Source organism: Papio anubis, chromosome 12 (genome assembly GCF_008728515.1).
Source record: "Papio anubis isolate 15944 chromosome 12, Panubis1.0, whole genome shotgun sequence".
In the NCBI taxonomy this organism is placed as follows: domain Eukaryota; kingdom Metazoa; phylum Chordata; class Mammalia; order Primates; family Cercopithecidae; genus Papio; species Papio anubis.
In genome coordinates, this window is record NC_044987.1 from 111,520,507 (window position 1) to 111,532,565 (window position 12,059).

The window sequence follows — 12,059 nt, forward strand, 5'->3', positions numbered from 1 at the left end:
CCCACTCAGGCCGGGGGGCTGGCCCCTGAGAGCCCAGAAGAGGGGCTGCCTGCCGGAGGGAGGAGCACTGGGCAGGCTTGGGCTGGGGGTCTCCAGAGACTCCTTCCTGAGGCCCAGAGGAGGAGCAGGCCTCAGAGGAGATGGGGATGGAGGGGGACCTTTGGATTTGACTTGGATCCTCCTGGCCCAGCCTGGGGGCAGGAGGTGGCTAGGATGGGGTGAAGAGCTGCCCCTCCTTGGACAGGGTCGTGCCTCCCTGCTCAGGCCTCTAGTAGGTGGCTGACCAATGGCCCTCCCACCTAGGGTAGGTGGGGGGCAGTCCCCGGGCTTGGCTCAGGACGCAGTAGAAGCAGGAGACTCTGCCTTGGGGAGGACGGTTCGGTTGGTCTCAGATGTCCGCTCCCCCATCTCTCCTGCAGAACCCCATCTCCTGCGCACGATAACCCCTGAGACGTTGTGCCACGTGGGAGTGCCCTCCCGCCTGGAGCATCCGCCCCCACCTCCAGCCCACTTGCCAGGCCCCCCGCCACCCCCACCACCTCCACCTCATTACCCTGTCCTGCAGCGGGACCTGTACATGAAGGCCGAGCCCCCGGTCCCCCCCTACGCTGCCATGGGGCAGGGGCTGGTGCCCACTGATCTCCACCACACCCAGCAGTCCCAGATGCTGCACCAGCTCCTGCAGCAGCATGGAGCTGAGTAAGACGTGGGCGGCTGGCTCCCTGGGGTGGGAAGGTGGGGTGCAGGAACCAGGGTGGGCAGGGCGACGGGCAGGCCAGAGAGGGAGGCAGGGACCGGGATGTGCCCAGGGAGGGCAGAAGGCTCTGCAGGGCAGATGGGGGTCAACATATTTACACACGTTTGCCCAGCAATACCTTGAGGGGTTTACAGCCATGGCTAATTGCTCACAACTACCTTATCTGGTGGGCACAGGTAGGTAAACTGAGGTTCTGATGGGGGAAACGTCCCGCCCAGATCATGAGCTAGGACTGGGCCCGGGACTGTGCTCTTACCCACAGCCCAGTGATTCTGCAGCTGTCTCATGGAACCCTCAGGTTTCTGAGGAGTCTTCTTCCTAGACCCAAGCCCAAGCCCCCCACTCTGATTCAACCTGCATGATTGTCTTTTCTTCTGTTTTACACATGGAGTTTCCATGAAAGATTTAGTTCAAAGGAAGGTTCTGCTGTCAAAGCATTTTGTAAACCAGAAGGGGAAGGAGTGCTGTGCAGTCCCCTTTAAATTCCTTGCCCCAGGAAGCTCCCCTTTCCTGGCTTTTGTCGCCCAGGCCCTCTGTGGCTTGTTTCTGATCACGGGGCCTGCTCTCCGTAGAGCCCCTACTATAAAGGGTGACCTTGAGTGTGACACTGCAGGCAGGGACAAACTCATTCATTCCTCAAGCGATTGCTGTGATTCCGTGAGCCAGCCCAGTTGCTGGGCATGATGGAGACACCAAGTCAGGTGTGGCTCCTGTCCACAGTCTAGGGGAAGCAAAGAGTGATGGAAGCAGAAAATGACGGTACAGAGCAATGGGGAGTAGGAGGAGGCAAAGCCTGAGGGCTTCCTGCAGGAGGTGTCCTCTGGGCGGGGCATATCCTGGCCCAAACAGGCTAGAGAGGGGAGAGAGGTGGATACTACCCAGTGGGAGGGGCTCAGAGAAAGCCAGCCCCCATGGTGCACACTTCTGTCCCCCCAGGCTCCCCACACACCCCTCCAAGAAGAGGAAGCACTCCGAATCCCCCCCCCAGCACCCTCAATGCCCAGATGCTGAATGGAATGATCAAACAGGAGCCCGGGACGGTGACAGCCCTGCCTCTGCACCCCACTCGAGCCCCATCCCCACCCTGGCCTCCCCAGGGTCCGCTCTCCCCAGGCCCTGGTTCTTTGCCTCTCAGCATTGCCCGTGTCCAGACACCACCTTGGCACCCGCCAGGTGCCCCCTCCCCAGGTACATGGCTGGCCAGCCCTTCAAGGTGGGGTGTGGGGCCCAATGTGCAGGGCCCACATGGGCGTTCCCTCCCTCCAGGCCTCCTGCAGGACAGTGACAGCCTCAGTGGCTCCTACCTGGACCCCAACTACCAGTCCATCAAGTGGCAGCCCCATCAGCAGAACAAGTGGGCGACCCTGTACGACGCTAACTACAAGGAGCTGTGAGTGCCTCGCGACATTGCCCACTCCTCCAGCGCCCCCCATCTTGGGATGCCCCAGCCCAGGACCCCATCAAGGTCCTAGAGCAGGGCCTGGGAGCACTCATTTCACAGAAGAGCAAACAGGCTCAGGGAAGAGCCAGGACTGGCACTCAGGGCTCCTGACTCCTAGGCCAGCCCCAGGCCTCCCTGAGAAGGTGATGACTGCCAGGGAGGGGCAGCTGGGAACCAAGTCAGGGAGAAGTGGGCAGATGGGTGCTTTTTCCCGGCTCCTCCTTCCCCGCCTCCTCCCCCTGCATTCCAGGAAGGTAGCCAGAAGCTGAGCCCAAGCGGGACCCTCCCGGCAGCCCCTCCCTAGAGGGAGGGAGGAGGGGCTGGGGAGGATCAGGTCAGAGGCTGCCTGAGCATTCCTAGTGCCCCCTCAACACCAGATGGCTCCATCTTTCCAGGCCCCAGGCCGGGAGCCCTGTGGGGACTACTCCCGTGGCTCCCCCAGAAGGCCAGTGGGCCGGTGACAGGGTAACGTGGATATGGCCAGGCCAGGGCCAGCAGATGAGAACAGCTGCATGGAGTTGGGTGCTGCAGGCTTTGGGGGAATTCTTAGCCAGCAGCCCCAGGGCTGGGGGCATCTGGCTGCTGGGTGGCTGGAGGGTCCCGTGAAGTCCTGCCAGGTGGGGCTGCAGTCGTATGGCACTCCAGCCTCTCTGGCATGGGGAGGAAGCCCCCTACTCTCACCCCCATACTCTTTGGGCCACCCTTGCCACCCAAGGCCCTAAGGCCAGGAAGCTTGGCAGCTGCAGCCCCGGAAGTGGCCCAGGCACTTCCTGGGTGCTTTGCTAGGTCAGGCAGGTGGGTGGAGCTCCGGGAGGGAAGAGGTGGTGAGCCCAGGCCTTTGACAACAATGGCCAGGCCCAGAGGCCTCTTCCCACAAGTTTGGAAGCATTCTCCCTGCCCAGCTTCCTCCGGGCTGGCACTGGGCATCCTGTGACCACTCTTGTGCCTGGTGACCTGAGTGAGGGTGCGCTAAGCCACAGGCCAACAGTTGCTGTTTTTTTTGAGACGGGGTCTTGCTCTGTTGCCCAGGCTGGAGTGCAGTGGTGTGATCTCGGCTCATTGCAACCTCCGCCTCCTGGGCTCAAGAGATTTTCCTGCCTCAGCCTCCTGAGTAGCTGGGATTACAGACGGCTAATTTTTGTATTTTTAGTAGAGGCGGGGTTTCACCATGTTGGCCAGGCTAGTCTCGAACTCTTGACCTCGTGATTTGCCTGTCTCGGCCTCCCAAAGTGCTGGGATTACAGGCGTGAGCCCGAGCCTGGCCCAGTTGCTCTTTTTACTGTCAACTAGAGGTGTCCCAAAGGGGCCAAACGTGGGACACTAAACCCAACAACAGATGGGCAAACTGAGGCTGAGTCTGAGGGAGAGTCCAGGAGTGCCCCTTCCCTCCCCGGGCAGATGGAGGGAGTAGGAATGAGGAGGGAGTGCGAATGAGGGTGTCTGGGGACTTGAGCAAGCTGGTGGGCAGGGGCTGGGTCTGCAGCAGAGCAGGCGCCTGGTTCCACCGTTTCCAGGGCAACTAGCTGTCAGGCTCTGTGAGGCTCTGCAGACACAGTCCCTCTTGGGTGAGTGAGGGGGCTTCAGGCAGCCTTCTGGGAAGGAGCCAAGTGTGGAGAGGGCAGTCAAGCCCTCCCTGGCTCAGGAGTTCCCTCCCATCTGGTGGGCCTCAGGGTCTGGCCCTGCTTCCCCCATCACCAGGACAGGGCGGTGGCCTGAGGCATGGGGTAGAGGAGAGAATGTTGTCTAAGGAGTTTGCAACCCTGTACTAGAATCCTTTCCGGGACTCAGTTTCCATTTCTCAGGAGTAGGGGCAGCTGCAATGGTGGTTTGAGGATGCAGGGGTATGGGGTGGGAAACGGTTTTGCAACCTAGCAGGTGGGAGGCACCGATGTTCCAGGCCTGGCTCTGGGGCTTCAGGGGAGTGCCCTTACCCGTCCCCAGGCCCATGCTCACCTACCGTGTGGACGCGGACAAGGGCTTCAACTTTTCGGTGGGCGATGATGCCTTTGTGTGCCAGAAGAAGAACCACTTCCAGGTGACGGTGTACATCGGCATGCTGGGCGAGCCCAAGTTCGTCAAGACGCCTGAGGGCCTCAAGCCCCTCGACTGCTTCTATCTGAAGCTGCATGGAGTGAAGGCAAGTTTGGGGCTTGGCAAGGAAGGGAGGGCAGGAGGGCCCTTTGGGGGGCACTGAAAGACCCCAGAAAAAGCAAGGGTTGGCTGGGTGCTGTGGCTCACGCCTGTAATCCCAGCACTTTGGGAGGCGGGTAGATCACTTGAGGTCAGGAGTTCAAGACCAGCCTGGCCAACATGGTGAAACCCTATCTCTGCTAAAAATACAAAAATTAGCTGGGCGTGGTGGTGCGGGCCTGTAATCTCAGCTACTTGGGAGGCTGAGGCAGGCAGGAAAATCGTTTGAACCCGGGAGGCGGAGGTTGTAGGGTGCTGAGATCGTGCCACTGCACTCCAGCCTGGCAACAGAGTGAGACTTCAACTCAAAAAAAAAAAAAAAAAAAAAAAAGGCAAGCATGTGTGCGAATGTGTGTGTGTGTTTGTGTGTGTAAACTAGATCCTGCCCTGCCACTGCCACCCCGCCCTCCCTCCTTTTCTCCCTGTGCCTGCCCCTCAGCCTGCCTCCCTCTCGCCCTGCGCCTGCCTCTTAAACGTTGGGTTCCTGAGCCTGCCTCCCTCTCGTTGGGCTCCTCAACCTGCCTTCCTGCCTCCCTGCCTCCCTTTTGCCCTGTGCCTGCCCCTTAAACGTTAGGCTTCTCAGCCTGCTTCCCTCTCGTTGGGCTCCTTAGCCTGCCTCCCTGCCTCTCTGCCTCCCTGCCTCCCTCTCACCCCGTTTCCTGCTCCAGCCTGTGATTCCCAAGTCTGCAATCCCAGTCAAGACCCATCACCTGAGCCCTCTACCAGGTGCCTCAGCTCCAGGTCCCAAACTAAACTCCCGGCACACTTGCCTCCCACGCTGGGCTCCCCTCTCAGGGAATGGGGTGCAGGGCCTTAGTTACCTGAGCCACAAATCTGGGTCAGGGCCCTCTTTCCCCTCTCATCATGCATCTGGCCCTGCTATTGCCCTGGAAGATCCCTGTACCTGGTCCGGTCCTTGCCTCTTTCCTGTCCATCCCCTGGTCTGGGTTACCTCCCTTCCTTGTCAGAATGTCCATGGCAGCTGGGACCCCCAACTCCTGGCCCACTTGAGACTCAGGGGGCCACGGCACTCCCTATCCTTCCAAGGCCCCCAGTGTCTTCCCATCAAAGCCCCGGCTTCCAAGCTGCACCACGGGGGCCTTGGGGGCCCTGCTCTCCAATCCAGCTCTGCCACGTGTGGTACCCCAAACCTCTCGTGCCCATCACAGCCCCTGCCCTCCACCCTGCGGCTCCCTTTGCCTTGGATGCCCTTCCCAACACACATCCCTCCTCTCCGGGCAGACTCCATGCTGGTCCTCTCCCCAGGGCCCCTCCCCTGAGGCCTATTGGGAGGCACCACAGCACAACCCCAGTAGTGGCTGATTTTGAGTCTATGAGCTCCCTGGGAACACGGCTGGGTCTGTCGACTTCGGTGTCATAAGTGAGCCAGGCATGGCACCTTGGCATGGCTTTGCCAGTGCACATGGAGGAGTAGAGGAGACGTGGGTATGGAGAGGATCTGGGGAGTGAGTGGGCCTGGGTGCAAGTGGATGGGCTTGGAGGCTGCTGTGAGGTGTGTAGGTATGGACGTGAGGGAGGGTGGGGCTGTGAGTGTGTGTGTGTGTGTGTGTGCACACATGCAGAGGTGGGGGGAGTGTGTGGGTGTGGAATGGGGGTGTGGGTGTTTGGGGAGTGACTGTGCATGTGCAGCTGTGCAGAAGTTGGGGGAGTATTATGCTGTGAGGGGGTGAGGAGGGTGTGGGTGTGAAGTAGGGTGTGAGGGGGTGTGACCATGCAGAAGGCATCTGAGCTTGTGGGAAACACGGCTGAGGGCTGGGTGCTGCCCTGTTTCCTGGTGAGCTCTAGCTGGGCCAGGCCTGGCTGAGAGGGGGCAGCAGGGCAGGACCACCTGGGTAGCCCCATCCTGAGGTGCCACTGGCTTCACTCCCCGCAGCTGGAGGCCCTGAACCAGTCCATTAACATCGAGCAGTCCCAGTCAGACCGGAGCAAGCGGCCCTTCAACCCGGTCACGTGAGTGTTTGACCCTGTTGGGGGTGGTACCTAGAAGGACCCACACTAAAGCTGGTTTGGGAATGGAGGGGCCAGGGAGGCACCCAGGGTGTCCGCCTTGCCTACGTTGCTGGCCTGGGTGCCCCTGAGCGGCGTGGCTCTTGCAGCCTCCCTCCATGCCCCCTGAGCACCCTGCCTCTCCTCTGCAGGGTCAATCTGCCCCCTGAGCAGGTCACGAAGGTGACTGTGGGGCGGCTGCACTTCAGCGAGACCACCGCTAACAACATGCGTAAGAAGGGCAAGCCCAACCCTGACCAGAGGTGAGCAGGTGGGAGCCTGCCCCGAGCCCTCCATTTCTGAGGCAGGAAGACACCGCCCTGTGTGGCACACCAGGCACACAGCCCTACAGGCTGAGCCATTTCATAGATGAGAGACCTGAGATTTGGAACCCTTCATTGACTTAAGGGTGGGAAGAGCAGAAGCCTGGCTTCTGTGTTGAGAAACAGCCCTGGCTTCTTGCTGTGGGCCCTGGGGAATTTCTGCCCCCTGGTGGAGGCTCGGGTTCCTCCTCTGTAGGATGGGGTGAGATGAACATGCATCTGGCCAGGGAAAGGGTAGGCCAGCCCTGGGGAGGGGGCAGGCCCTGAGTACTTCTGAGACCCCTGTGTGTCCCAGGTACTTCATGCTGGTGGTGGCCCTCCAGGCCCACGCACAGAACCAGAACTACACGCTGGCTGCCCAGATCTCAGAGCGCATCATCGTGCGGGTGAGGGCCACCTCCTCCCAGGGCGTAGACAGCCCTCCCTAGGGCTGGGAGAAACAGCAAGCAGAAGTACCCGGGTCCTGAGAGTCAAGAGTGGGCATGCTCATCCTGCTAGGCACTGGCTGTGTGGCCTTGGGCAAGGCTCCCACCCTCTCTGGGCTGCAGGGTCTCCACAGTAAAGCAGGGAGGTGGACAAAGACTTGGTAGCTTCTGGGATCCCACAAGTGAGAAAAAGTTGTCACAATGGGAGGGACAGTTCACGTTGGGCTTGGTGCAGTGAGAAACCCTGGCTGGAAGGGGAGGGGCTGCTGTGGAGTTTCCCCTGCTCCCAGGGCCCTGCAGGTCCCCTCCCTATCCCCCAGGACTGATCCAGCCCCAACTCGCGGTAGGCCTCCAACCCAGGCCAATTCGAGAGCGACAGCGATGTGTTGTGGCAGCGGGCACAGGTGCCCGACACCGTCTTCCACCACGGCCGCGTGGGCATCAACACAGACCGGCCGGACGAGGCGCTGGTTGTGCACGGGAATGTCAAGGTCATGGGCTCACTTATGCACCCCTCCGACCTGCGCGCCAAGGAACACGTGCAGGAGGTGGGGACAGGGCTGTGGGGGCCGGGCGGGGCTAGAGGCTGGGGCGGGTCGCGGGGGCGGGGCTGCTGGGGAGGGGGCGTGACCACGCGGAAAGGCGGGGCTGCCGGGGAAGGAAGACTGGCCTCGAATCCCGATCTAACGACTCCAGTAGTAGGATCTCCTCTCCACACTGCAGCCTCCAGGTTGCCGCCCTCCTGGGCTCCGGGGCCTGCTCCGGGACCGCCGCAGGAGGGGAGGGGTTCATTCCCGGGCCTGGCTCCCCGCAGGTGGACACCACTGAGCAATTGAAGAGGATCTCGCGCATGCGGCTGGTGCACTACAGATACAAGCCCGAGTTCGCCGCCAGCGCGGGCATCGAGGCCACTGCGCCAGAGACAGGTAGGGACCGGGCTGGCGCGGACTGGGGTCCGGGAACCCAGAAACCTCGGGTCTCAGTGACCTCGCCCCCTGTCACCTGGAAATCCTACTCCCAGAAACCCCTCCTCTTGACTCCTGGAACTGCGCCCCTGGGAATCATGCCTTCTAGAAGTCCCGCCCCTCAGACCTTGGAAAATCGCACCTCTCCAGGTCCCCGGAACCTCGCCCCATTGTCAGTGGAAATCCGAGAATCGCGGCCCAGGGACCCTCGCCCTTCGCTAGATGAATCCTACCTTTAACCTGCCGGAATACTACCCACTCCCCCTGGGATCCTTACCCCCAGGAATCCGCCCCACACCAGCCCGGGAACCTTACACCTGACCCCTGGAATTGCAATTCTGTGAACACTTGTTCGGGGATCCCCCTGCTCCAGGGCTCCTTGGAATCCAAATCTCTGGGTTCCAGAACTTTACCCTCTCCAATCCTGCCCTTTCCCACCCCCCCACCCATCTTTGGCTTGTCCCCCACCTCCAGGTGTCATCGCTCAGGAGGTGAAGGAGATCTTGCCTGAGGCTGTGAAAGACACCGGAGACATGGTCTTTGCCAATGGGAAAACCATAGAGAACTTCCTGGTGGTGAACAAGGTCTGTGGGTGAGGCAATGGGAAGGAGCCCAGAGGCAAGGGGGGAGCCAGCTGGGGGACACTTATCACCTCCATAGATACTGGGGGGGCACTGCAGGAGCAACCTCAGCTCTCATGCTGCTTCCAGAGTGCCCTCTGCACCCCACAGGGAAGGGGTGAGTGTTCAAGGAGATGAGTGGGTAGGGATTTGGCCCCTGGAGCCTGTGTGATCAAGGGCAAGAGAAACCCTGTGGAGGGCCATGGCCTTCCACCCCCAGTAAAATGAGGGCAGTAATAGAACTGCAAAGACATCCTCGTATGGTTACCTCCACGCTGAAATACGTGATTTCTTGTGAGGATGACTTTTGTCCTGTCCTGAGTCTGGGCGCCAAGGAGGCATGTAATGGGTCTCCACCCCAGTTGAATAGTGAAATGCTGACATCTGAGACAGCAGTCATCAGAGGGGGCAGATCCCGGGGCTGCAGCCTTCAGGCTTAGGGGAGGAGAGCTCTGGCAGGGAGTGGGGAGGGCCATTCAGGCAGGTGGGACAGCCCAGGTGAAGGTGCAAAGGTGGGGGTGTTGCTTGGAGACAGGCACAGGAGCTGTGGGTGCTGAGGCTGGACTGGAAGGGCCCGCCCAGGTAGGGAGGCTTTGAGGGCCTCCCAGTGGCCAAGGACAGTGGCCGCCCCTCCTGCCCCCTGAGGTCTGACAGTCTGGGGCTCCCAGGCCTGACTGGGCCCTCTGTGTTGGCCTATGGCCCATGGCAGGAGCGCATCTTCATGGAGAACGTGGGGGCTGTGAAGGAGTTGTGCAAGCTGACGGACAACCTGGAGACGCGCATTGATGAGCTGGAGCGCTGGAGCCACAAGCTGGCCAAGCTTCGGCGGCTCGACAGCCTCAAATCCACCGGCAGCTCGGGCGCCTTCAGGTAGGGGTGCGGGGTGGGGGAAGGTGAGACCCTTCTTCCCGGGGACACCCCTGATCCTGGCCCTCTTGCTGCAGTCATGCAGGGAGCCAGTTCAGCCGGGCAGGCAGTGTCCCCCACAAGAAGAGGCCCCCCAAGGTGGCCAGCAAGGTAAGGGTGAGCAGGCATGGCAGGTGGGTTGGATGGGGAGTTCCCCACCCCTTGTGGCCTCCCTTTCCAGGTTGCAGTTCTCCAGCCTCACGGCCTCTGGTGCTTCCCTCTCCTTGTGACTCTGTAGCCCTCCTAGTCCCCAGTTTCTCTTTCTTCTCCCTTTGCCTCCTGGGGGAATGGGGCACCCCCTTAACCACCACCCCCCGCCCGACCTCCAGCAGAGCCCACTGCGGGCAGCCTCAGCCTGGCCCTCTTTGCATTTGCACTTTTCCTCTTGGTCCTCAGTCATCGTCCGTGGTTCCGGACCAGGCCTGCATCAGCCAGCGCTTCCTGCAGGGAACCATCATTGCCCTGGTGGTGGTCATGGCCTTCAGGTGACTTGTCCCCTGGGCTCTCAGGGTGGCTGACTAGGGGAGTGGAGCTACCCAGTGGAGTCAGCTGCCCATGGGCTCAGGCCTAGGGGAAGAGGAGGATGTAGCTTGGGAGATCAGGCAACTGAGGTCTCAGTGAGGTGGGCCTTTCTGCCTCCTCCCCTCTGGGGTGACCCATTTTGCAGGCATCACCTGGGAGCCCAGCTTCAGGAGCAAGGACCACAGCCTTGTCCTGGAGAGAGGGCACTGGCTGGTGGCTCCAGCTCTAACGGTCACCCTTTTCCGTGGCTCCAGCGTGGTGTCCATGTCCACACTGTACGTGCTGAGCCTGCGCACAGAGGAGGACCTGGTAGACACTGACGGGTAGGTTCCTGGATGCCACGCCAAGCCTCCAGGCCAGGTGGGGCTTTGGTGGGCAGGCCCAGGTCAGAGAGCCATGAGACTGTCTTCTCTAAAGGAGTTCACCCTTAGCCTTTCGGCCTGCTGGGGTGCTGTGGGGGTCCAGGGAGGGCCTCCTTGGAGGGTGGGCAGCCTTTGCCAGTCCCTGCTGACCCCGATATTTGTGTCTGGCCTGTTTAGTGCCCCTCCAGGTAGCTGGGACTGCCAGTCAGGGCTGTCTGAGGGGCTGGGGTTGGAACATGGGGTAGGCAGAAGGAGGGCCAGGGCAGGGCCTTGGGCTCTGTGAGCCCACTGTCACCCCCAGCTCCTGGGGCCACCTCTGACTGTGTCTTCTCTTCTCTCTTCCCCTTTGCCTGTCTCACCCTTTGCCTCTTTGCTGCCCCTTAGCTCTTTTGCCGTGTCCACTTCCTGTCTCCTGGCCCTGCTCCGGCCCCAGCCCCCTGGGGGGAGTGAGGCCTTGTGCCCATGGTACGTGCTGACCGGCACCCCTCTTCTCTGGCTCCTGCTGCCCCTCTTCCTGCCTCCCTCCCCTCCCTCTCTGCCTTCTCCTGCCCTCCTGCCTCTCCAGGACTGCCAGGCCCTCTCCCCTTAGGCTCTCCCAGCCCCTCTGAGCTCAGCTCATCCTTCCCCAGCAGGTCCAGCCAGAGCTTTGGGACCACGCAGCTCCGACAGTCCCCCATAACCACTGGGCTACCAGGCATACAGCCCACTTTGCTGCTGGGTGCGTGTCTGGGCAGGTCTGGGGTGGGACGGGGAGGTTGCTATGTTCTCTCTTGGGGGCTCCTCCGGCTCACACAGCCTCTGGCCTCCTCAGTGACCACCAGCCTCACCAGCTCGGCCCCAGGTTCTGCCGTCCGCACCCTGGACCTATGTTCCAGCCACCCCTGCCCTGTCGTCTGCTGTTCCTCACCCACCACCAACCCTACCACTGGTCCTAGTCTTGGCCCCAGCTTTAACCCTGGCCATGTTCTCAGCCCAAGTCCCAGCCCCAGCACCAACCATTCAGGTAAGGCTTTCTCTGGGCTGGAGCTTGGGGCGAGGGCTACCTGAGTAGAGAGAAAGGCCCAAATACTCATTGGTGGGAGGGTCTCCTGGAGCCCAGAAAGGGGCTCTGGACAATGACTGGGAAGTTCCCCTGAGAGGACCAAGAGACACATGGGGTTCACTCAGTCTTATGGGGCCCTAGAGACAGCTGGACAGGAAGCAGCCAGCTCCCTGCTTCTCAGCCTGTCCCTGGTTCTATCCACAGGCCCCAGCCAGATGGCCCTTCTGCCAGTCACCAACATCAGAGCCAAGTCCTGGGGTCTTTCAGTCAATGGCATTGGCCACTCCAAACATCACAAGAGCCTGGAGCCTCTGGCCAGCCCTGCAGTCCCCTTCCCTGGGGGGCAGGGCAAAGCCAAGAACAGTCCCAGCCTTGGTTTCCATGGCCGGGCCCGCCGAGGGGCCCCCCAGTCCAGCGTGGGCCCTGCTCAGCCCACCTGGGCCCAGGGCCAGTCAGGTACTTGCTGCACCCCTGATAATACCCAGCCCAGCCTGGCAAG

The 12,059-nt window shown here is 61.3% G+C and overlaps 1 protein-coding gene across 1 annotated transcript in view; it reads left to right on the top strand.

The window, feature by feature from the left end:
- Positions 1–12,059, top strand: part of MYRF (myelin regulatory factor) — a 36,679-nt gene that overhangs the window by 18,108 nt on the left and 6,512 nt on the right. Inside the window, 19 exon segments of the mRNA XM_017948321.3 lie at positions 420–699; positions 1,694–1,736; positions 1,738–1,945; positions 2,024–2,147; positions 4,140–4,335; positions 6,283–6,359; positions 6,548–6,658; positions 7,014–7,104; positions 7,491–7,691; positions 7,958–8,069; positions 8,583–8,692; positions 9,438–9,598; positions 9,673–9,745; positions 10,031–10,119; positions 10,411–10,479; positions 10,903–10,983; positions 11,151–11,236; positions 11,330–11,521; positions 11,765–12,016. Coding sequence (XP_017803810.1) covers positions 420–699; positions 1,694–1,736; positions 1,738–1,945; positions 2,024–2,147; positions 4,140–4,335; positions 6,283–6,359; positions 6,548–6,658; positions 7,014–7,104; positions 7,491–7,691; positions 7,958–8,069; positions 8,583–8,692; positions 9,438–9,598; positions 9,673–9,745; positions 10,031–10,119; positions 10,411–10,479; positions 10,903–10,983; positions 11,151–11,236; positions 11,330–11,521; positions 11,765–12,016 — 2,556 coding nt within the window.